General features: G+C 38.8%; 1 protein-coding gene across 1 annotated transcript in view; it reads left to right on the top strand.

The window, feature by feature from the left end:
• Window positions 1-19,371, top strand: part of ndnf (neuron-derived neurotrophic factor) — a 30,911-nt gene extending 11,540 nt beyond the window's left edge. Inside the window, exons 2-4 of the mRNA XM_048539627.2 lie at window positions 3,932-4,126; window positions 12,784-12,908; window positions 17,290-19,371. Of these exons, the coding sequence (XP_048395584.1) occupies window positions 3,932-4,126; window positions 12,784-12,908; window positions 17,290-18,689 (1,720 nt within the window). The 3' untranslated portion in view covers window positions 18,690-19,371. The remainder of the gene's footprint in view (window positions 1-3,931; window positions 4,127-12,783; window positions 12,909-17,289) is intronic.
• Window positions 19,372-22,180: the final 2,809 nt, after the last annotated feature.

The following is a 22,180-nucleotide window of genomic DNA, read 5'->3' as shown; positions in this document are numbered from 1 at the left end:
CTTTTCCTGAGAAATGTGAATCTTTGGAACTCTCCTCCTAAAAATGGTAGCAGCATTGTTGGATGGTTTACTGATAACCTTTCACAATTTACTTATCAAAAGTAAGTAGGAATGTGAAATTATCACATCATCAATGATCTTATTGAATTACTCAAATAGGCTTGAGGAGCTGAATGGCCTACTCCTGACCCCAATTGATATGTATATCTGTGTTTTAGTGTGCAGGAGCATGGGACCTGGGGGTATATATGCACATACCACTGAAGTTGCAGCTTATGTTGAGAAAGCAATTAATAAGGCATTCTGTATTCTGGGTTTTGTAAATAAAGGTATTAAGAACAATGCAAAGAAGTTATGATGAATCTTTACTTCCGTCCATCTTATCTGAATCTTTATTACTGTCATTCCTAAATTTGTTCCCTTTATAACATGGGATCACAGACCATACATATATACATATTTATGAATGTGTATACATACTTCTGTGTTAATGTTTTAATTTCCTATATTCCCATGAAATGCTTTGGGACATTTTCCTGTACAGAAGGTGATATGTAACTGGAAATCACACACTGTGATTTTTTTTAATGCTTAGCATATGTTTATTGATCTTCCTTGTGGGGTTACATATGAGTGTATTTGTGTACATGCAGCTGTGTGCATGTGCAGATATGAATATATAGGTATGTGAGTTTGTACATTCCCACATATTTTGCATCTAAGTGCAATAATACTGTAGTCAACAAGTCAATAGGGAACAAAAGTGCTGTTTGTTTTAACAGAAATTTGTTTATCAAAGCCTAGACATCTTCCATCCAAATTCTAATGGAGTGTCAGCTGATAATAGCATGAACAAAAACAACCATCATAATGGAGTAGATTAGGATAAAATAAGAATGGGTTGTAATTTCTTGGATTTCAGAAATATATTAACTAGAGGAAAGGCAAATATGTGGCCTGAAACTTTGCACAGTTTTGAAAACTAGTCAGTTGTAGACATATGGGCAAGATGCTCAAGTCTCCACCTTTACAAATCTCTATTGATCTCTCCTCCTAAATATATCTCTAACAATGATAATGACCACATACTAAATTACAGAGTTTGATATTTCAGTTTCCTGAAATTGCATTTGATCAAAGTCTCTGTTGAAATTTCAACCAGATTTTCAGACACAGCAGGAAACAAAATAATTTGTCTGGTGTTCTACTGATTGGTTTGATTTTAAAAAAATATCCTAACCGAGGCTCATACGATCTTTTCTATTTACATCTTTATGACAACTCTGTAAGTCACATTTAAATTTGCAAACCTTCCACAATTGCAGGTTCTTAAATATGCAATGGCTAAAATGCATGAATAATAGTTGAATGAATTGAATCTTTAATCTTCATACTTAAAAAGATGTGAGTTTAATTCTTTAGTTCTGATTGTTTAATTTGATTAATATCATTTTTGCTTTTGGGTATACTGTAATAGGATTGGCAGGAAACTTGAGAGTAACTTCATCAGGATCATTATGAGGATGAGTGCATCCTTAGGTTGTGCCCAGGGAGGAAATTGCAGGCCAAAGATCCAAGCTGCCTGCCTCCTGCCTGCATATGATGGAGCCCTATCATTTCCATTTAACACACTCTGTTTAGTTTCAGCTTTCTGTTCAACATATCTTGCCATGAAAAATGATTATGAGGTGTATAAAATGTATCCTTGTAATAATAAATCCTGAACAATCATATGACGAGACATGTAATAATGATATGGATTAGATCATCATCTTTCCGCCCTACAACTCTGGTTAAATTGGAAAATTGCCAAAAGGGATTAAAATTGATGAGGCTGTCTCAGCCAAAAAGTGCAATGTGTTGGGATATCAACATGATGTTAGGGTAATGCTTTACTTTTTAGTCTAAAAGCAAACAGATTAAAATATACATTTAAAACAATTCTTAGCTACTTTATTGACTCAGCCAGCTAGTAACTACTACACATTAATTGTTTATGAAAATATTTCAATCCAGAAAAGTGTACTTGGAGATGTTTTACAGAAATAAAACTCCATTAGAGAAGCATTAAAGTGTTAATTGCCCAAATATGAACTTCCAGCGGGTGACTCACCTATTTACAGCACTTATCAAAAATGTGGCTTTATGGCTGTCTGATTTTCCTGCGACTCTCAAATGTTGTGTGCCAGCGCAGCTAACAAATGCACTCCGTGTGTAATATCTGGCAGAGGAACTGCCGCATTGGTCATTACAACACAAATGGCCTTACTTTGATTTTTGACAGTGAGCAAGGACTGACAAAACATTATGTTCAATAATGGTTTACTGAGATGGGAACACAGGGAGGGTGGTGAGGAGATGGGTGGTTTGTAGTTTTCCCAGTTCTGCTATTTACAGGGTTAATTGTTAAACTGCACTTTCATGATGGAAAATATTATAAAGTCAGAAAATCAACCATTCCATATTTACTCTTAAATGATGAGCATCAAAACATTCACTGGCCTTGGATATTTTCCACTTTGAAAGAAAAAATGTCAATACATAAAAACAATACAGAAATAATGCAATGTTATGTAAACATAAGTTACACTTGTGAGAAAGTAATAGCTGATTCTCTAGTTGTCAGTTATTCTTCACTTTGAGAATAAATTCTCTATCCCATAGTCACCCTTTGATAGTCCTGTGTGCTCATTATTATGAAAGGATCTCCTGGGCAATAACTTCCTTAAAGTTATCAATTTTTAATTGCGAATTATGAAAGGAATTTCCTTCACAGCAGGATAAGAGCCAGAAAGGGCAGAAAGGGCACTGCCTCCTACTAGGTATCATTGTGTCTTCTCAGTGTTATTAGTTTTCTTGTACTCTGAGTGAAAGTTAATCTTTCCATTTCCCTACCAATTCCAAACATCATGCTTCTTCCCTTATTTTTATTCTGAGATGAGCAGAATGGAGAATGCAAAGTATCATTCCTTATTGGAAAATTAAAATGGAGCAGAATGAACGAATGAATGAAATAAGACAAAAATCAAATTTTAAAAATTGACTTTGAAATGGAAACATGACTAAAATAAGCAATATGTATTATTATGGTGTGAACTTTATTTTTTCCTCGGTTATTTTCACGCTGATTCTGATTCAATGATTTCACAGTCACCAAACTTGGCAGCAGCAATTGTTAAATAATAATTTCCTTTTTGCCTCACTTTGGTAGAGGATCACCAAGGCTAGCCGGATACCACTGCTGCCTCTCTGGGTCGCTGGTAGTCTCTCTGGCCAGTTTCACATTGGGAGATGGATTTTGAACTAACATGTTAAGAGAGCTAGTTAATTTAAAAAGTAATAGCTTCAACATTTGGATAATTTATCCACCTAAAGTATATTTCTATTCAAAGGAGAGAAACAAGTGAATACTAAAATGCAACTTCAATAAGTTTTTTTTTCCTGTTCAACCTTTAATTGAAGGAAAGTACCTGTGTTGACTGGGGTGTAAAGAGAGAGGGATGTGGGTGTATCTTTACAGATCTACATATATACTTATTCCAAGATAGCAATCCTTGTTTCATGACATTTTCAATAGGTATCATTGCAAAGTTATTACCTAGAGACTTGGAGATGCTCCTAAATTGGTAATGATTCATCACATATCATTACTTCATTTAAAACATCGACTGCAGTGGGTTAAGAAGGGAGCTCACCACCATCTTCTCAAGGACAATTAGGAATGAGCAAAAATGCTGGCCTAGTCAGTGACATTCACATCCTGTGTGTGAATTTCAAAAGATCTCATAGTGCTAGCTCTTCTTAGAACAAAATGGTTTAATTTGTCTCCTAGAAATGACATTGACACTTTTAAAAGTAATTGAATCAGTACGTCTTATGTTTTTAAAAAGTTGTTAATACCTACCTGATAATTGTACTGTTTTTGGTCTAGGATTATGTTAATAATGTCCTGGGCAGTGACATCATTGCTGCTATTAGCAACAAACTCCAGGACACAGAAACTACCCACCAGAGATGAGGAGCTCTTCCAGATGCAGCTGCAAGACAAGTCTCTCTTCCATGACTCATCTATTATCCCGGATGGTGCTGAGATCAGTGGCTTTCTCTTCAGGGATACACCTAAAAGGTAATTTACTTGCATGATTTAATGATAGAAGTTAATGAGTAATGTGTTTATGGTAGCAGTGTCACCTGCATGATCCTTGTGGAGACCTAGTCTTGTATACATGCTGAGTGTGTGTGTGTGTCTGTGTGTGTGTGTGTGTGTGTGTGTGTGTGTGTGAGACACTAGGTCATGCATTCAACCACAATCTGTAAATTGATGGGCTCACAAATAACCACTCTACATTACAATCAATCTGGGCTTTGGGAGTTGGACGGTGGGGAGGGAGGGAAGCTTGGTGGGGAGCTAAGTGATGATTAACTCAGCAAACAGTGTAGGAAGCATGCCAGAGTCATTAGGTCTAAACCTAATGTGTCAACTTGGTGAAGCTACAGTACAGGACTATTTGCATGCCAAGAAGGCAGAAGCGCATAATAGGCAGAGCTAACCATTAGCCGTTCCATTATCCACAACCAATGGATCAGATATTATCATTTATCGGGATTCAAATGTAAAAGTAGGGAGGTTTTGTTTCTGTTATACAAAGCACTGGTGAGTCAGTGCACAGCATTGCTTAACAGTTATTCAAAGAAGGATGTCAATGCATTGGAAGCAGTTCAGATATTACCAAACTAATACTTGAAATGGGATTTGCTTTATGAGAAAAAGTCAGACAGACTAGGCTTTCATCGGCTGTAATATAGAAAGCTAACAGGTGACTTGATTGAAGTGTTTAAGACCCTGAGGAGCCTTGGCAAGGTAGATGTGGAGAGAATATTTCCTCTTTATGGCAGACTCGATAACTAAGGGTCACTGTTTAATAATCAGGGGTTACCCATTTAAAACAGAGATGAGACAAAGTATGATTTTTTTAAGGGCCATATCGTCTTTGGAATTCTCTTCTTTAAAAAGTGTTGGAAGAAGAGATTTTGAATATGTTTAAGAAAGAGGTAGATAGATTCTTATTAAGGGTATGTGGCCATTTAAAATTTCAGTCAGATCAACAATGATCTTATTAAATGGCAGAGGAGGCACACGGGACTGTGTGGACTACTGCTGCTCCTAATTTATACGTTTTTATGTAGACCAAAGTTCTGCAGTCTGGCCACATTAATTCAGTCATGAGTGGTGGGGAACAGTTAAACAACTAACCAGTGAACAATCCCCTGCAAATATCCCCATCCTTAAGGTTGGGAATTTCCAGTACATCGATACAAAGAGAAAGCTGAAACATTTGCACCATTTTCAGTCAGAATTGCACAGAGGATTAGCTATCTTGGTCTCCTTTTGAAATTGCCAGCATCAAAGATGTCAAACATCAACAAGGCCTATCTACTTTACATGACATCAACAAATAGTTCAAGACACTGGATACTGTAATGGCTATGGGCCATGACAAAATTTTGGCAGTGGTACTGAATACTTTTATTACAAAATTAGCTGTGTCCCTAGCCAAGCTGTTCAAGTACTGCAGTAAAATTATAACCAATATAATCTTTCCTTTATTCTTTGCCATTCCCTCATTGGCCTTGAAATTGCCAAGCCATTTCAGAGGGCAGGTATGAGCCAACCACATTGCAGTAGGTCTAGAGTCACATGCAGAATGGAACATTTTCTTCTGTAAAGGACATTAGTAAGTCAGATTGTTTTTTTCAAAAATTAGTGATTATTTCATGATCACCAGTACTGAGAATACCTTTCAATTTTAGATTAATTCATTCAATTTTAAATTCCACCATATGCTGTTGTGTGACTTGAATTCATGCTCTCTGTCTCTAGCTTAATAGGCCAATGATGTTACATGCTGCCACCATTTTCCCCAATGTGGAAAAGTCTCCAGTTGCACCTTGTCCAGATAAAGCTGTGCTAATCCAAATCCATCAATTAACAGAGATAGTAGGAACTGCAGATGCTGGAGAATCCGAGATAACAAGGTGTAGAGCTGGACGAACACAGCAGGCCAAGCAGCATCAGAGGAGCAGGAAGGCTGATGTTTCAGGCCTAGACCTTTCGCCTCAGTTTACTCTCAACCACTAGCAAAGTGATGGAAAGTGTCATTCATCTACGCTAGTAATTGATACTTACACAGCAATAACTTGCTCACTGACACTCAGCTTGACTTGCATTAGGTCCACTTTGCTCCTGACTTAATTGCAGTCCTGGTCCAAACATAAAATCAAGGTAGCATTTGACTGAGTATGGCATCAGGGAGCCCTAGAAATATTGAAGTCAATTAGAATTGGGGTAAAACTCTCCACTGGTTGGATCACAAAGAAAGATGGTCACAGTTGATAGATGCCAAATATCACAACTCCAGGACGTCTCTGCAAGAGTTCTTTGAAGCAGAATCCTAAACCCAACCGATTTCAGTAGCTTCATCAAATACCTTACCTTTATAAGTCCAAAAGTGTGGATATTTACTGATGTTTGCACAGTATTGAGAACCATTTATGACTCCTCAGACACTGAAGCAGTCCTCAGCTAAATGCAGCTAGACTTGGACAACATTCAAGTTTTGATTGATAAATGGCAAACAACATTTACACTACATGTATGCCAAGCAAGAGAGAATCTAGTGATCTCCTTTTGAATACCATTGCTCTGTCACCCACTATATCAACATTCTGGGGGATACTACTGATAAGAAAGTTAACTAGACCAGCCTAATAAATATAATCGTGATTCACTGCACAACTCCAGCTTTTCACTGAGAGCTAGCTTCGCCAAGTCAGCACGGCTCCTGAATTTTCTCTGATCTTTAATCTTGCTTGGTTGCATCCAGCAAATATCGCTTGTGGTTTTTTCAACACCCTCTCTCAGCTATTTTAAATGCTTGTGACACATTACATCCTCTGAGCCCCAGCAAATCTCAAAACTTCCCTGAAGCTTGACAACACAGAGCTTTTAAACTGCACAAGGACTTCCCGGAGCTGTCAATACAAAAAGCCCATGTAGTTCAGCTGTCTTTGGCAACGCTATAAACAGCAGCAATGCCTAACATAGAATGGCCTCTTGTTCTAGTCTCCTTCTCCAACAACCTGCAGCTTTTGAATTCCTCTTCCACAACTCACAAACTGCCTTGAATAACCCATTGCAAACCCTACAATAAGCCTCTCTTTTTTCGCTGAGCAGAATTAAACATTCGATGAAAGGATCTTCTAAGCTTACAAGCCTTCCGCCTAGAAGGACAAGGGTAACAGACAGATGGGAATACCACCACATGCAGGTTTTCTTAATCCAAGCACCATCTTGTCTTGGAACTATATCGCTAATTGTTTTCTATGTTAATGTGACAAAGTCCCATCCTAATAGCACAATGGGTGTACCTTTATCACTGAAACTAGAGTAGTTTAAGAAAACAGTTCACCCCTAACTTCTTAATGGCAATTAGGTATGGAAAACAAATGCTGGCCTAGCCAGTAGTCTCAAATCCAGTGAAAGAATAAACGAAAAAATGTCAAAATTAGATCTAAGAGAACAGAGATTTTATACAGGTCACAAGTCTACACAGCCTGCTCAGTCCCACAGATTGCATTATCTCTTGTGTATGAGAGGAAACTGAAAGTCAGGAAGTTACTCCAACAATTACACATTGCCATGGTCAAACAATAAAGCAAAGCTGAGCCTAAAGTTATGACTTATACAGAGCTCCCCACATTGAGAATTACATTGGAAAATGAAACCCTTTGTTCGAATGAAAATTTGATTAAACAGTTCCTGTCCCTAAAAGTAATGAAGAACATTTCCATTTGCCTGCTCATCCCCAGACCTCATGACTGAAATCTTAACCTTTCACAGTTAGCAATATTTGATGCAACAAATTTGAATTATTTTGTCTTCTGCACTATTTGTTCATTTTGCCTTCAGACTATCCCTATAACCATCAATCCCTTTTCTACAATATTTGTGAGACAGAATAAAGTGCACCAGGATGCAGAATATATTTCAAATTCTATGAGAACGGATTTTTTCCTATTCTAAGTTTACTTCAGTTACCAATAAAACTACGCAAATAAGAAACAACCTATATACTGTGCCTAGCTGAAAAATAATTTTCTTATTGTCTAACCAAATACATACTGGTAGATGTTAGAACCCACAGTAGTCTTCCACATCTTAGCTATGACAACTCAATTGAAGCTGATTATGGTGCTGAATAAAGAATCAAACATATGGACTGCCTGTGCAATCGTGCACTTTACCATGCATTATGTTACTGAATTGTAGCACTCAGGGGAACTATAACAACACCAATTTCTAATTATATAGTTCCTTGGAAAATGATACAGAGAGCTTCACAGGGGTATAATCAAACCAAAATGGATATAGAGACAAACTAGCTATTAGGAGGGTTCAAAAAGCTTTTTCAGAAAGATGGATTTAAAGGAGATCAGTAAATTATATGGAGGGGTTGAGGAGCGTGTGGGAGTACCTTCTTGGGAATAGGTCCTGGACAGATAAAAATGAAAGCCTAGAATGGTAGAAATTAAGACATGCAGCTAAACTTTCAATGTATCAGTTTTGACTTTACAACTAATATTTTCCCACGCTAACTATTATTGGACTAAACAATTAGATAAGTTGTTGGAAAGTTTAGGAGTGACACTTAAACAGCAGTTTTTCTTCTGATTTTATGTGTTCTGCTTACATCATTTTATAGGTAAATGCAAGAGACCACATGAATGAACGATAAAGTTTTGACATTGATACATAACTCACTACAGGCTCTAGTGGTAGAAAATTATTACTGCAGAATAATAGGGCTAGTACTGCAAACCTTTTAATGACTGGCACCCTGGGACTAGAAGTGTACCACTTGGTCAAATATTCTGGATATCTAGAGGTCCACATAATGAATGAAAAAACACACACTAAGTAATAGAAATGTATTGCAGGGCATACAGACATCCCTGTTATAATTTATTTACTGCATAAATTACTTAAATAATATGGTAACTTTGCCTTAAATAAAACTTATCACCAGAGAGCCTTCTCACTTACACCGTCAACTGAATACTCTGACATCGCAGCGATCGTGGTAATACAGTAAATGTCTGGTACTTGAGGCAAATTTTGTAGTACTTGAGATGTACACTTTTGGCTGGTTTGTCAGGTGTACAGATTCATAAGGTGTTGGTTAACACAGAGTTTGCTGTACATGTGAATTTGAATGCTTTGATTTAACATGACCAACTCCACTACCCTCTCAATGCATTCCACACCCCCACCACTCTCTGAGTAAAGAACCTACCTCTGATGTCTCCCCGATATCTACCTCCTTTCATTTTAACTATGTTCCCTCGTAAAAGCTACATCCACCCTAGGAAAATGTCTCTGACTGTCTACTCTATCTATACCTCTGATCATTTTGTACACCTCCATCAAGTCACCTCTCATCCTTTGTCGTTCTAAAGAGTAAAGCCCTAGCTCTCTCAACCTTTCCTCATAAGACCTTCCCTCTATTCCAGGCAACATCCCGGTAAATCTCCTCTGCACCTTTTCTAACGCTTGCGCATCTTTCCTGTAATGAGGTGATCAGAACAGGACACAATACTCCAGATGTGGCTGAACCAGGCTTTTGTATGGCTGGAGCATAACTTCACGGCTCTTGAACTCAATCCCTCTATTAATGAAAGCTAACAGACCATACGCCTTCTTAACAACTCTATCCACCTGGGTGGCAGCTCTCAGAGAACTGTGAACATGAACCCCAAGATCCCTCTGCTCCGCCAAACTGCCAAGAATCTACCTGTTAACCCTGTATTCTGCTTTCAGGTTTGTCCTTCCAAACTGAATCACCTCACTCTTTTAAAAAACATTGTTTCTCATTTCATATCGTTATATAAAAATACCATATGTATCCACATATCCTGGTTCTCAGTATGGCTGCAGAACTAGAAGACCTGCAATGACATGACCTTCCCAGTCCAGCAGCTGCAGAACAAATGACTGAGCAAAGCACAGCACTATTTTTGCCTTCATCAATTTCAGGCACATCCATTTGACCATGGAAGTAGAGGCAATCTGTTTAAGCTGCTGGAGAAAACTGGTTGCCTTTACAAACTGTTCAATGTGGTCTCCACATTCCAAGGCAACACAATGGGTAAGGTCAGCCATGATGGGGCAACATTGAAACCCTTTGACCACTGTGGTGAGGTCAAACAGAGTTGTGTTTTGTGTCTGACATTCTTTGGCACATTCTCCTCTTTGCCGCCGTCATATGCCCCAGGTCATCAACAGAGGGAATTCATTTACAGACTAGAATTGCCGGAAAGCTGTTCAGCCTTGATCAGTTAGGATCCAAGATAAAGGTGTGTCAAGCCCTCATCACGCAGTTGCTCTGTGCTGAGGATTCTGTGCCACCATTCCAAAGTGAAAAACACCTTCAGTGGGAAATGGACAAAAAGAGTTTGGCTTGATCATCAGTTTTCTTCTTCTACATGAAGAAGAAACATATCATCATCCAGGAAAATGCCATAATGCCAACTATCAATATTGACACTGTGACACTGGAGCTTCACACATCTAGGCCCTGCAGAAGGTACATGATGCAACAGCTGTAGCTGTTCTATCCAAACAGAATAAGATAGAGTGAAAAAACAATGACCCAACCGGGAACACCAAACTGTTAGCCTAGCAAGGCTGCATCCTCAGTGCAATCCGGTAGAGTAGTGACACCAGACTAAAGTGCTAGGAGGGAGAAATAGCTGAACGGTTTCCTTTTTTTTGTCTCAAGCATATCCTTTTTATCCTTTCAGGATATAATTCTATCTGTGTACACTGCTGACTAACTTGATAACATCTGCACTGGTTTGGCCATGTTTATTGGATTGGTGATAGGTGCTTACCCAAAAGACCATTTATGGTGAATTGGTCACTGGATCACGACCTCCAGGACACCCATGGCTAAATTACAAAGATGCCTGCAAGCAAGCCATGAAAATAATGGATATTAGCAGTGATAACTGGAAGATGGGTGGAAATCTATGCTGGTCAGAGTACCGTCTAGCACAAAGGATAATGGTTGTGGCTGTCAGAGGTCAGTCATCTCAGCCCCAGGATATCTCTGCAGGAGTTCCTCAGGGTAGTGTCCTTGGCCCAATCACCTTCAGCTGCTTCATGAATGAACTTCCCTCCATCATAAAGGCTGAAGTGGGGATGTTCGCAGATGACTGTACAATGTTCAGCATTATTTGTGACTCCTTAGGTACTGGAGCAGTTCATAACCAAATGCAGCATGACCTGGAATATATCTTGGTTTGGGCTGAAAAGTTTCAAATGACATTTATGCCACACAAATACAGGGTAATGAATATCCCAATGGAAGTCAATCTAACCACTACCTCTTGACATTCAATGACATAACCATTACCAGATTCCACACTTTCAACATCCTGGGGGTTACCATTGACCAGAAAATTAGCTGGAATAGCCATACATATTCAGTGACTACAAAGCAGGTCAGAAGCTAGGAATCCTGTGGTGAGTAACTCACTTTCCGACTCCCCAAAGCCTATCCACCGTCAATAAGTACAAGTCAGGAGTCTGATGGAATACTCCCCATTTACTTTGCAGCTCCAACAGCACTCAAGGAGCTTGTCACAATTCAGGACAAAATGGCTTGCTTGATTGGTACCACATCCATAAATATCTACCCTTCATCACTAGCTCACAGTAGCAGTAGTGAGTGCCATCTACAAGGTCGACTGCATAAATTCACCAAAGCTCCTTAGACAGCACCTTCCACACCCACAACCACGTATATCTAGAAGAACAAGGACAGCAGATACAAGGGAACACCAACAGGAGGTGCCCCTCCAGCCACTTACCATCCTGACTTGGGAATATATGGCTGTTGCTTCAGTGTCATTAGGTCAAACTCTTGGAAAACCCTCCTTAGTGACATTGTGGGTCAACCTTTAGCATGTAGATTGCATGGTTCAAAAAGGCAGCTCACCACCAGCTTCTCAAGGGCAACAAGGGACAGGCAATAAATGCAGTGACCTCCACACCCCATGGGTGTATTTACAAAAAATAACCACTGACAACCACGACAACTGCAGGCTGACTGTTTTGGAAGGCTGTTAGAAGAAACAAGCAGAAATAGATTGCAGAAATGAAAAATTCTCCTGGACGCATAGAGAGCACAAAGAAAGCAAAGGGGGGTAAATTCAAAATGTTCTCAGCCCACTGTCTTCCTCTGAAGAGTGCCCTGACAGGGTGGGCCACCACACTGTAAAATCATTATTTTACAGATAAAATGCTGACACTGATATCAATGATCCTTTTAAATTTATGATGTAGAGTGAATGGCGTTGAATTAACTACCTATGACACACTACTCTATTGTTTTCTCTTTTTATTAAAGGGAGTATTAGGCAGCTAATAAAATGGGCTGTCAGTTGGCTATCATCCATTTTATACTATTGCCCAAAGTCAAAGTGACTTACAAACCATCTGGGTTCAATTGATTAACCAAAGTTCCTCTCTCTTCTCAGTTTATGAATGCAATCAGTGCAATAAGTATACTTCCCTATAATAGTATACTTCTGCTGTTTTTTTTGTATTGTTCATCAACAGTTCATATAACTTTAAAAAAGTCTTAGTTTTCTAAATATCTTTATTCTGAGACATATACAAATGAAGGAATGATATGAACTGGTCATATTTTAAACTTACAGATATTACTTCGTCGTTGAAGAAGACAATACACCCTTGTCAATTACCATGACACCATGTGATGCACCATTAGAATGGAAGCTAACTCTTCAGGAGCTACCAGAGGACTCGAGTGGAGAAGGTTCTGGTAAGACAGTAATGAATACAATAAAAGGAATTCTTTAATATCGATCATGAAATGATTAACTCATTTTGCCTGACTTCAAATTGCTAGATAATCAGATTGTGGTGAAGATGATTCAGTGTGATGCAAATGACAAAATGAAACCTAATACACACATAGGGGAGGCAATGGCTTTGTGGTATTATCGCTGCACTGGATCTGGATAACATTCTGGGGACCTGGGTTTGAATCCCACCACGACAGATAGTGGAATTTCAGTTCAATAAAATATTTGGAATTAAGAATCTAATGATGATCATGAATCTATTGTTGATTGTCAGGAAAAACCTGCCTGGTTCACTGATATCCTATAGGGAAGGAAACTGCCATCTTTGCCTGGTCTGGCCTACATGTGACTCCAGACCGACAGCAACGTGGTTGACTCTGAACTGCCCTTTGGACAATTAGGGATGAGCAATAAATTCTGCCTAGCCAGCGATGTCCTCATCCTGTTAATGAATTTTTAAAAAATCATTACATTTTAATAATGTCCTGATTTAATTACAGCATATGTAATACGGAAATAAACCTTTTCCATTTTTTGTCTAACAGTAGTGTCTTTGGGAGACTATAAATGAATAGACAAAAAAAGTATAATGAAGTTGGTTTGTAGCCATGATGAATTCAGGTTGAATTCAAAACAATTCAATGAAACATACTTGTGGACAGCAACACCAGTGGAAGACCTGTTTCAACTAACATTTTATAAGATGTATTTCTGTGATAAATAAATATTTTGAAGGTTATAGATATTAATATAAAATCAACAGGACAGTTTCCATAGCATAAGTTAAAATAGGTATATAGAAATCTACAGGCAATTTAACCACTATCTCTTCACATTCAATGGTGTTGCCATTACTGAATCCCCCACTATCAACATCCCGTGGGTTATCATTCACAGAAACTCAGTTGGACTCCTCACATTAATACAGTGGCTACAAGAGCAGGCCAGAAGTTAGGAATACTGCGGTGAGTAACTCATCTCCTGACTTTTAAAAGCCTGTCCGCCATCTACAAGGCACAAGTCAGGAGTGTGATGGAATACTCCCCACGTGCCTGGATGAGTGTAACCCCAATAACACTCAAGAAGCTTGACACCATCCAGGACAAAGCAGTCTGCTTGATTGTCAGTACATCCATAAGCATCTGCTCCCTCTACCATTGATGGTCAGAAGCAGCAGTGTGTACTATCTACAAGATGCACTGCAGAAATTCACCAAATATCCTCAGTCAGCATGTTCCAAACCCACGATCACATCCAACTAGAAGGACAAGGTCATCAGTCATATGGGAGCACCACCACTTCCAAGTTCCCCTCCAAGTTGCTCACCATCCTGACTTGGAAATGTATTACCATTCCTTCACTGTCGCTTGGTCAAAATCCTGGAATTTTCACCCTAATGGCATTTTGGGTCAACCAACAGCAGGAGGACTACAGCAGTTTAAAAAGGCAGCTTACTACTACCTTCTCAAGGGCAACTAGAGATGGACAATAAATACTGGCCAGCCAGCGAAGCCTACATCCCTAAAATGAATAGAAAAAAAGTTATAAATGCTTTTGAATGGAAAATTTAGGGGAAAAGTATCAACCCATCCCAATTGGATAACCCACTGAAGTTCACTAATGTGCCAAAGGAATTTCAACTCGTTCAAATCTTGAAAGTAGGTTCAGAGGAAAGGAGACTTCTAATTTGGCAACTTCTGTACTTTTGGAGGCAGATTAAGCATGAGAAATTGTAAGACAAAATTCACCCCTTAAGGCTTTTTGTTTTGCCTCAATTACATGTAAGGAGATTGAATTACCGTCTCTGTTCTATAATACACAGAGAGCTAATAATTCAGCCTTTGCATCCCAATAGAGCAAAAAGAAATCTACTAACTAGGGTCAGTTTCTGCACAATCTATTTATAACAGGGGCAAAGAATGTTTTCTTTCAAGTGGAAACTGAGTGGGACACGAATCCCTACAGGTTAAGGGGAGGTAATTTTTCCCATTTTATTTCCACCTGCTAAATGGTCAGCATCTGACTTTTACATCCTAAACAACAATTAGACATTTACCATGAAATATCCACAGCAGGGAACCGTTAAGGTATCACAGTAACCTGTCTCTTATTCATTTCACCTCCCATGTTGCAGAATGTATACTTGGATAGCAGCCCAATTTCAAATGTAACTGCAATACTGCTCTTTATAAATATATACATCTGAGGTGCAGAAGGAAACCAGTAGCAAATGTAAACATTTCTACAGTGTTGTGAACATTACCAACAAGCTTACACAACCTTGAACTTCCCTAAATAAACTTTCAGGACTATCTTACAAATATTTTTCCCCCTGGTGCTGTCCTTGGAGATCATGTCAATTTTTAACTCAAAATATGATACAGAACTACATATTTTGAATACTAGGTTCACAAAAAACTCACTTCACATAAATATTTGGAGCATAAGCTTCAATAGCTCACAGATAGGTCATAGATCATGGAGTCTCTACAGTGTGGAAACAGGCCCTTCAGCCCAACAAGCCCACACTGGCCCTCAGAGCATCTCATCCAGACCCATCCCCCTAATCTACACATCCCTGAACACTACGGGCAATTTAGCATTACCAATCCACCTAACCAGCTTATCTTTGAACTGTGGGAGGAAACTAGAGCACACGGACAAAACCCTGGCAGACACAGGGAGAATGTGCAAACTCCATACAGACACTCACCCAAGGGTGGAATCGAAGGGTGGGTCCCTGGCACTGAGAGGCAGCAGTGGTAACCACTGAGCCCTTATTTTACATAATGTGGTTACAATCTTACTCCAAAATGAAAAATTGTTTTCAGCTGCAATTATTGCATTTTCACGATTACAGTGAATTTACTAACAATTTTGATGCTGGAATAGGGAACAGATCATTAACTAAAACCTAGAATGTAAAACAAGTGTTTCTATGTCTCCAATTTAGAAAATAATTTTCTGAATCACTTAGGTGATAATTCAGAATGTATTTCATTTCAAAGGCGATGAATCAAGATAGAAAACATGTTTTCATTCATTGTCCATGCTCATGAAATATGGTTATGTAATTTGTTACCTGCTCCGTAAAATCTTCAGAATTAATTTGAATTCACTTCCCAGTTTTTCCAGTGATGCCACTGTAACCCAGAGTCTTTCCATTTCCTTTAATGGATGCCAGTGTGAGCACTGATCTAGAATTACCTCAACACAGAATGATCTTAACCTGTTGAGCATGCAGTTTCTGGATTGATTCTCATGCTAGTCCATGGTGCCTGCTTCCTTTATATCACTGGAGCCACGATGGCGGAGCAATTATCTGTTCGTCAACACCATTCGAGAAATTTTGGAGGAAAGTAGGAAAGGAAAGGAGAGCCATTTTGTTCTGCACTCTTTTGCTGATTGCGTAAAAAATTTGTTCTGTTAATCATGAGTCTGCATTAGGTAGCCAGTCAGTGAAAATATTAGCATTCACTTGGTCATCATGTAACAGACATTAAAGCCAGGCTTAGGTTTGTGGGAAACAATTTTCAAAGTAAAGGAATGATAGAGAATCATTACTAAATTCTGGACCATTTTGGGTCAATATAATCATGTACCAAGCAAGAAATTGGGTACTTGAATCTCATCAACAAAGACTACTTAAATGCCAGTCCTGTAAATGGCTCAGTCTACAATATTAATGCAGCTCCAACAACGTTCATCAAGCTTGACACTACCCACGACAAAGCACCACAACTTCCACAAATATCATTCTCGCCATCATCAACAGTCAGTAGCAGCATTGAGTACCATCTACCAGATGCACTGCAGAAGTTCACCAAAGCTCCTTGGGTAGCACCTTCCAAACCCAAGACCACATCCAGCTAGAAAGAACAGGCAGTAGACACCAAGGAATGCCACTACCTGCAAGTTTCCTCCAAACCTCTCACCATCCTCTCTTGAAAAAAAAAATCATTTTTTATTCATTATCGCTGGATCAAAATCCTGGATTTCACTCCTAAATAAATTGTGGGGTGTCTGGTTCAAATGCAGTGATTCGAGAAGGCACCTACCATCACATTCTCAAGAGCAACTAGAGCGATAGATGCTAGCCCAGCCAGCGACACCTACGACCCATGAATAAATGACAAAAAAAAATGAGATAAAGCCTCAGTAAATTAATGTCAATGAATTGCATGCATTGCTATGGACATGGAACCTAGAATAAGAGCTCTTTTCCAAGGATTCACTAGGTCAATGATCCATTTGATGAATCAGTATTGGAATTTTAGAATTGTGTCATAGAACAAGAGTTATGATCATGTTTTATTAATTTATTCTTTATCTTCTCAGGAGAGCCAGAGCCACTAGACCAGCAGAAGAAACAACAGGTGAATGAACTAGGTACTGATCTGTACTCATACAAAGGCAATGATGTTGAATCATACTTAGCGCCCAATTCGCCCTCTGGTTTGTACCGTTTGGAACTGATTTCAACGGAAAAAGACACAAATTTCAAGGTTTACGCAACAACCACTCCTGAGTCAGACCAGCCTTATCCTGAGCTCCCCTATGACCCACGGGTGGATGTGACAGCTCTTGGTCGTACAACTGTCACATTAGCATGGAAGCCTAGTCCTACCATTTCACAACTGCAGCAACCCATCCAATATTGTGTGATTATTAATAAGGAGCATAACTTTAAGAGTCTTTGTGCGGTGGAAGCAAAACTGAATGCTGACGATGCCTTTATGACAGTTCCCAAGCCTGGATTAGATTTCAGTCCATTTGATTTTGCCTACTTTGGCTTTACTTCTGACAGTGGCCCCAGCAGAGAGCGAACTATCGGGGTCAAGCCGGTCACCACACGGGTGTCACGACAGATGGCTGGAGCACGGAGGGTGGATCTTCAGCAGATCTGCATTGGCAACAAAAATGTTTTCACGGTGTCTGACTTGAAACCAGATACACAGTACTATTTTGACGTTTTTGCTGTAAACACCAACTCCAATATGAGCACCGCCTATGTCGGAACCTTTGCAAAAACCAAGGACGAAGCTAAGCAGAAGACAATTGAACTGAAGGATGGAAAAGTGACTGACATCTTTATTAAACGGAAAGGTGTTAAGTTTCTGAGATTTGCCCCAGTCTCCTCCCATCAGAAGGTGATGCTTTATGTTCACTCCTGTCTGGATGCAGTCCAAATCCAAGTCAGGAGAGATGGGAAACTGCTGCTTTCACAGAATATGGAAGGTGTTCGCCAATTCCAGCTGAGAGGGAAACCGAAAGCCAAGTACCTCATCCGGCTGAAAGGGAGTAAGAAAGGTGCATCCATGCTCAAGATCCTAGCCACCAACAGGCCGAACAAGCAACCCTTCCCATCTGTACCAGAAGACACACGTATTAAAGTCTTCGACAAGCTACGTACCTGCTCCTCAGTCACAGTGGCCTGGCTGGGCACACAGGAGCGAAACAAGTTCTGCGTTTATAAAAAGCTTGTGGAGAATAACTATAGTGAAGAGCAGAAGAAAAGAGAGCAGAACCAGTGTATTGGACCAGACATCCGAAAGAAATCTGAGAAGGTTGTCTGCAAATATTTCCATAGTCATATTCTCCAGAAAGCAGTGACTACAGAGACAATCAGAGGACTACAGCCAGGCAAATCATACCTTCTGGATGTTTATGTCATAGGACATGGGGGGCACTCAGTCAAGTATCAAAGCAAATTGATCAAAACAAGAAGGTCTTGTTAGTGACTTCATGTATAGACTCAAAACTTTATTGGACTATTTCACTAGAAGAAAATATACAGACTGACTACTTATACAGCTGAGATGTTGCAACATGTATTTGTACTATTTAGAAAGATATCAACTTGTATATTTATGTTTACATAATTCAGTGGTTATTTGAAGAGACTGAGCCCGATGCACTCAGATGGCACCAGGCTTTTGCAGCCGCATGACCGCAAGCCCTTTGTCACATGTGACATTGAATAATAATGGTCTACAGTGGCAGGAGATCACTCGAGTACTGTCAGTTTTTTTGACCTCTACATTGCATGAACTGCATCTAAATTATTTCACCTTCCAAGCCGCTTGAAATTAGTTGCCATGCTAATCGTACATGCAATATAGAACATAGGAAATCTGTAAATTATTTTATAAGAATAAAGTTCAGTCTTAAATGTCTATGTTTTTATGATTGTAAACTTTAAGAATCATTGCCATTAAAATACAATTCTAACTATCTATTTGACTACACTCTGAATCAGTTTCCAACGCTCGGTGCTGAGAGCAATTGCATTGATGTTTTCTTTACAAGGACTCATCGTATATGTATGATTTGGTGACCTTGTCAATATTTGTTGCATCTTGCATCATGTCCGTTTGGTGTTTCATATTTATTGAACTAATAAAAAAAACCTCTCATTCATCAGTTCTTGTGATGATTGTATGAACAAATTGACAAAATAAATTATAAGATAAAATGGAAGATACATGTAAGCTGAATCACACTGCCAGATTGGTTTTGATCATGGGGTAAATTGAAAGAGCTAACTAAACATCTTCACTAATTAGGCATAAGCTGTGATACTACATTGGCATTTAAAACATCCAGTTACAACAGAATAAGAAATTTAAGGTGTTTTTAAATAATCATTTCGGATGCAGTTCATGGAAAACAGTTCCAATGTATCCTATTTGGATAGAAGGAGAAAAGAGAAGAATGACTTTCATTTATTTGCTGTCATTCAAGCCCTTAGGAAACTCCAAAGAATTCCAGACAATAAAGAGCAGAAATGATTGTTTTGCAGTCAAATGCAGCAACACCATGCACACACCAAGGTTTCTCAAACAGAAATTAGATATAGTAACAATTGCATAGAATTTTAAAAGTAGTTAAATGCCCTTAAGGTTCCTAAGGACTTTGCAGCCATATAATCAACCAGAAATTTACATGAAGCAAGAGAAGAACTCATTAGGACAGTGAGCAAAAGTGGTCAAAGAGCTAGATTTTGAGGACCATCTCAAAGGAGGAAAGAAATCTAAATGTGTAAAGAATCTGAGAGTTGGATGTGCAATGGAAGAAAAATGCCCTTACATTTATGTTTGATTCCTCTTGTATAAAACAATCTATTACAATAGAGTGAAAATACTTTGTTAACTACAAAGTGATTTAGGACAGCCTGTGATCTTGAAAGTTGCCATATAAATGCAAATCTTCACTTCTTTCTTTAAATATATAAAAGGACACTGGTAAAGAGGTAGAGAAATGCCAGAGCACTGGGCTGAGGCAGCTGAATGTATTGGCCACCAATGGTGAAGAAAGGAAAGTGGGACTTGTATATGAATGCACTCCCTAACAGTACAGAGGAGGAGGATTCTATAAATTCAGTATATTTCAAAAGGAAAATGGATGTGTACTTAAAAACGGAAATACATAGAGCTCTTTGGAAAGTGTAGAGTAGTGGGTCTAATTGGATAGCTTTACAAAGATCTGTTAACACAATAAACCAAATGACAACTTTATGCACTATGTAATTCTATATTTCAAGAATTCGAGGAGACAAGACTAAAAATCTGAAGAATTCTTGATATTGTCACATTGGGAGGAATTCATCGAGATGGAAAAGGGTAAAGCCCTAGAGGGATTTGAAAACAGTGCTGACAATTTTTAAATTTAAGTAGACAATGACACACATTTCTGTAAGTTTTTGTTCACATAGGTAAGGCATATGCAACTAGGAGGGTGTACAACTTTGGAATGCAAATATTTAAGCTGTTTTGATATGCTTGACTGAATGTCAGCCCTTGCTTAGTGGCATCACTCATCTCTAAATTAAGAGACTATAGTTTCATATCTGACTCTCAGATTGGAGCACAAAAGTCAGTGCAATACTCACAATGTTGGAGGTGTTGCCTTTTGGAAGAAATATCAAAGTGAGGCCCTGTCTGTTGAACATAAAAGATTGCAAAGCAGTATTTTGCATAAATGTATGGAGGGTGATTCCTGGTGTCCTGACAATATTGATCCCTATGTTTGTGGGAGTTTGCTGTGTATGAATTGGCTGCCATACTTCCTACATTTCAAACAAACATACTAATTCAGAGCAGAAATAGGCCATTTGGCATGAGTTTGCTTTACTTTTTATGAAGATCATGGCTGAACTATTTGCATTTCAAATTCCACATTGCCACTCACTCCCAGTAAACTTTGATTCCCTTACCTAACAAGAATTAGCTACCTCCATCTTCAAAATATTCACTGACCTTTCTCGACCACCTTCTGTGGCAGCATTCAAATGTCACACAACCTAACTAATGAGAGAACAAAACACTCTTCATCTCCATTTGCAAAGTGTAACTCCTGATGTTTAAACATTGCTGCCCAGGACTGGACTCACTACAAGCAGAAAAATTACTTTGATGTCCACCTAGTCACGATAATTTAGGATCTGAGATGTTTCAATACAATCACCTCACAATCTTCCAAACTTCCAAAACAAGCCCAGTGTGTAAACCTTTCCTCATAAGGCAACCCACCCATTCCATTAATCACCCTAGTATACCTCTTCTGAACTGTCTCCAACCTATTTATTTCCTTTCTTACAGAACAAGATCAAAGCATCACACAGTAGTTGAGATGTGATCTCACCAATTCCCTGACATATAACTGCAGCACAACATATTTATGTTCAATTTCTCCTGCATTAAAGGATAGCATTCTGTTACAACAGTGGCCACACTTTGAAAATACTTCATTGGCTACAAAGTGAATTGGTACAGCCTGCGATCTTGAAAGGTGCCTTTAAAATGCAATTCTTCAAAAGACCATAAGACATAGGAGCAGAAATAGGCCATGTCACTCATTGAGTCTGCTCCACTATTTAATGAGATCATGGCTCAATCCTCAACTCCACTTCGCTGGATTTTCTCTATAACCCTTGATTCCCTTACTAATTAAAAATCTGTTTATATTAGCCCTGAATATACATAATGGTCCAATCTTAACAGCCCTCTCTGGTAAAGAGTCCCATAGATTACTGTTCTCCCACCAGTATATCTTTCCTTAGCTGAGGGGCTTAAAACAGTTCACAGAATTCAAGCTGTGGTTTGACTTGAACGGTATATAGTTTAAGCAAAACTTTCCAACTTTTATATTCCATTTTCTTTGAAATAAAGACCATCATTCCATTTGTCTTCCTTCTTACCTGTTGAACTTGGATATTAGCCTTTTGGGA

This window comes from Stegostoma tigrinum, chromosome 1, assembly GCF_030684315.1.
Source record: "Stegostoma tigrinum isolate sSteTig4 chromosome 1, sSteTig4.hap1, whole genome shotgun sequence".
Classification (NCBI taxonomy): domain Eukaryota; kingdom Metazoa; phylum Chordata; class Chondrichthyes; order Orectolobiformes; family Stegostomatidae; genus Stegostoma; species Stegostoma tigrinum.
This window is presented reverse-complemented; position numbering and strand designations above follow the sequence as displayed.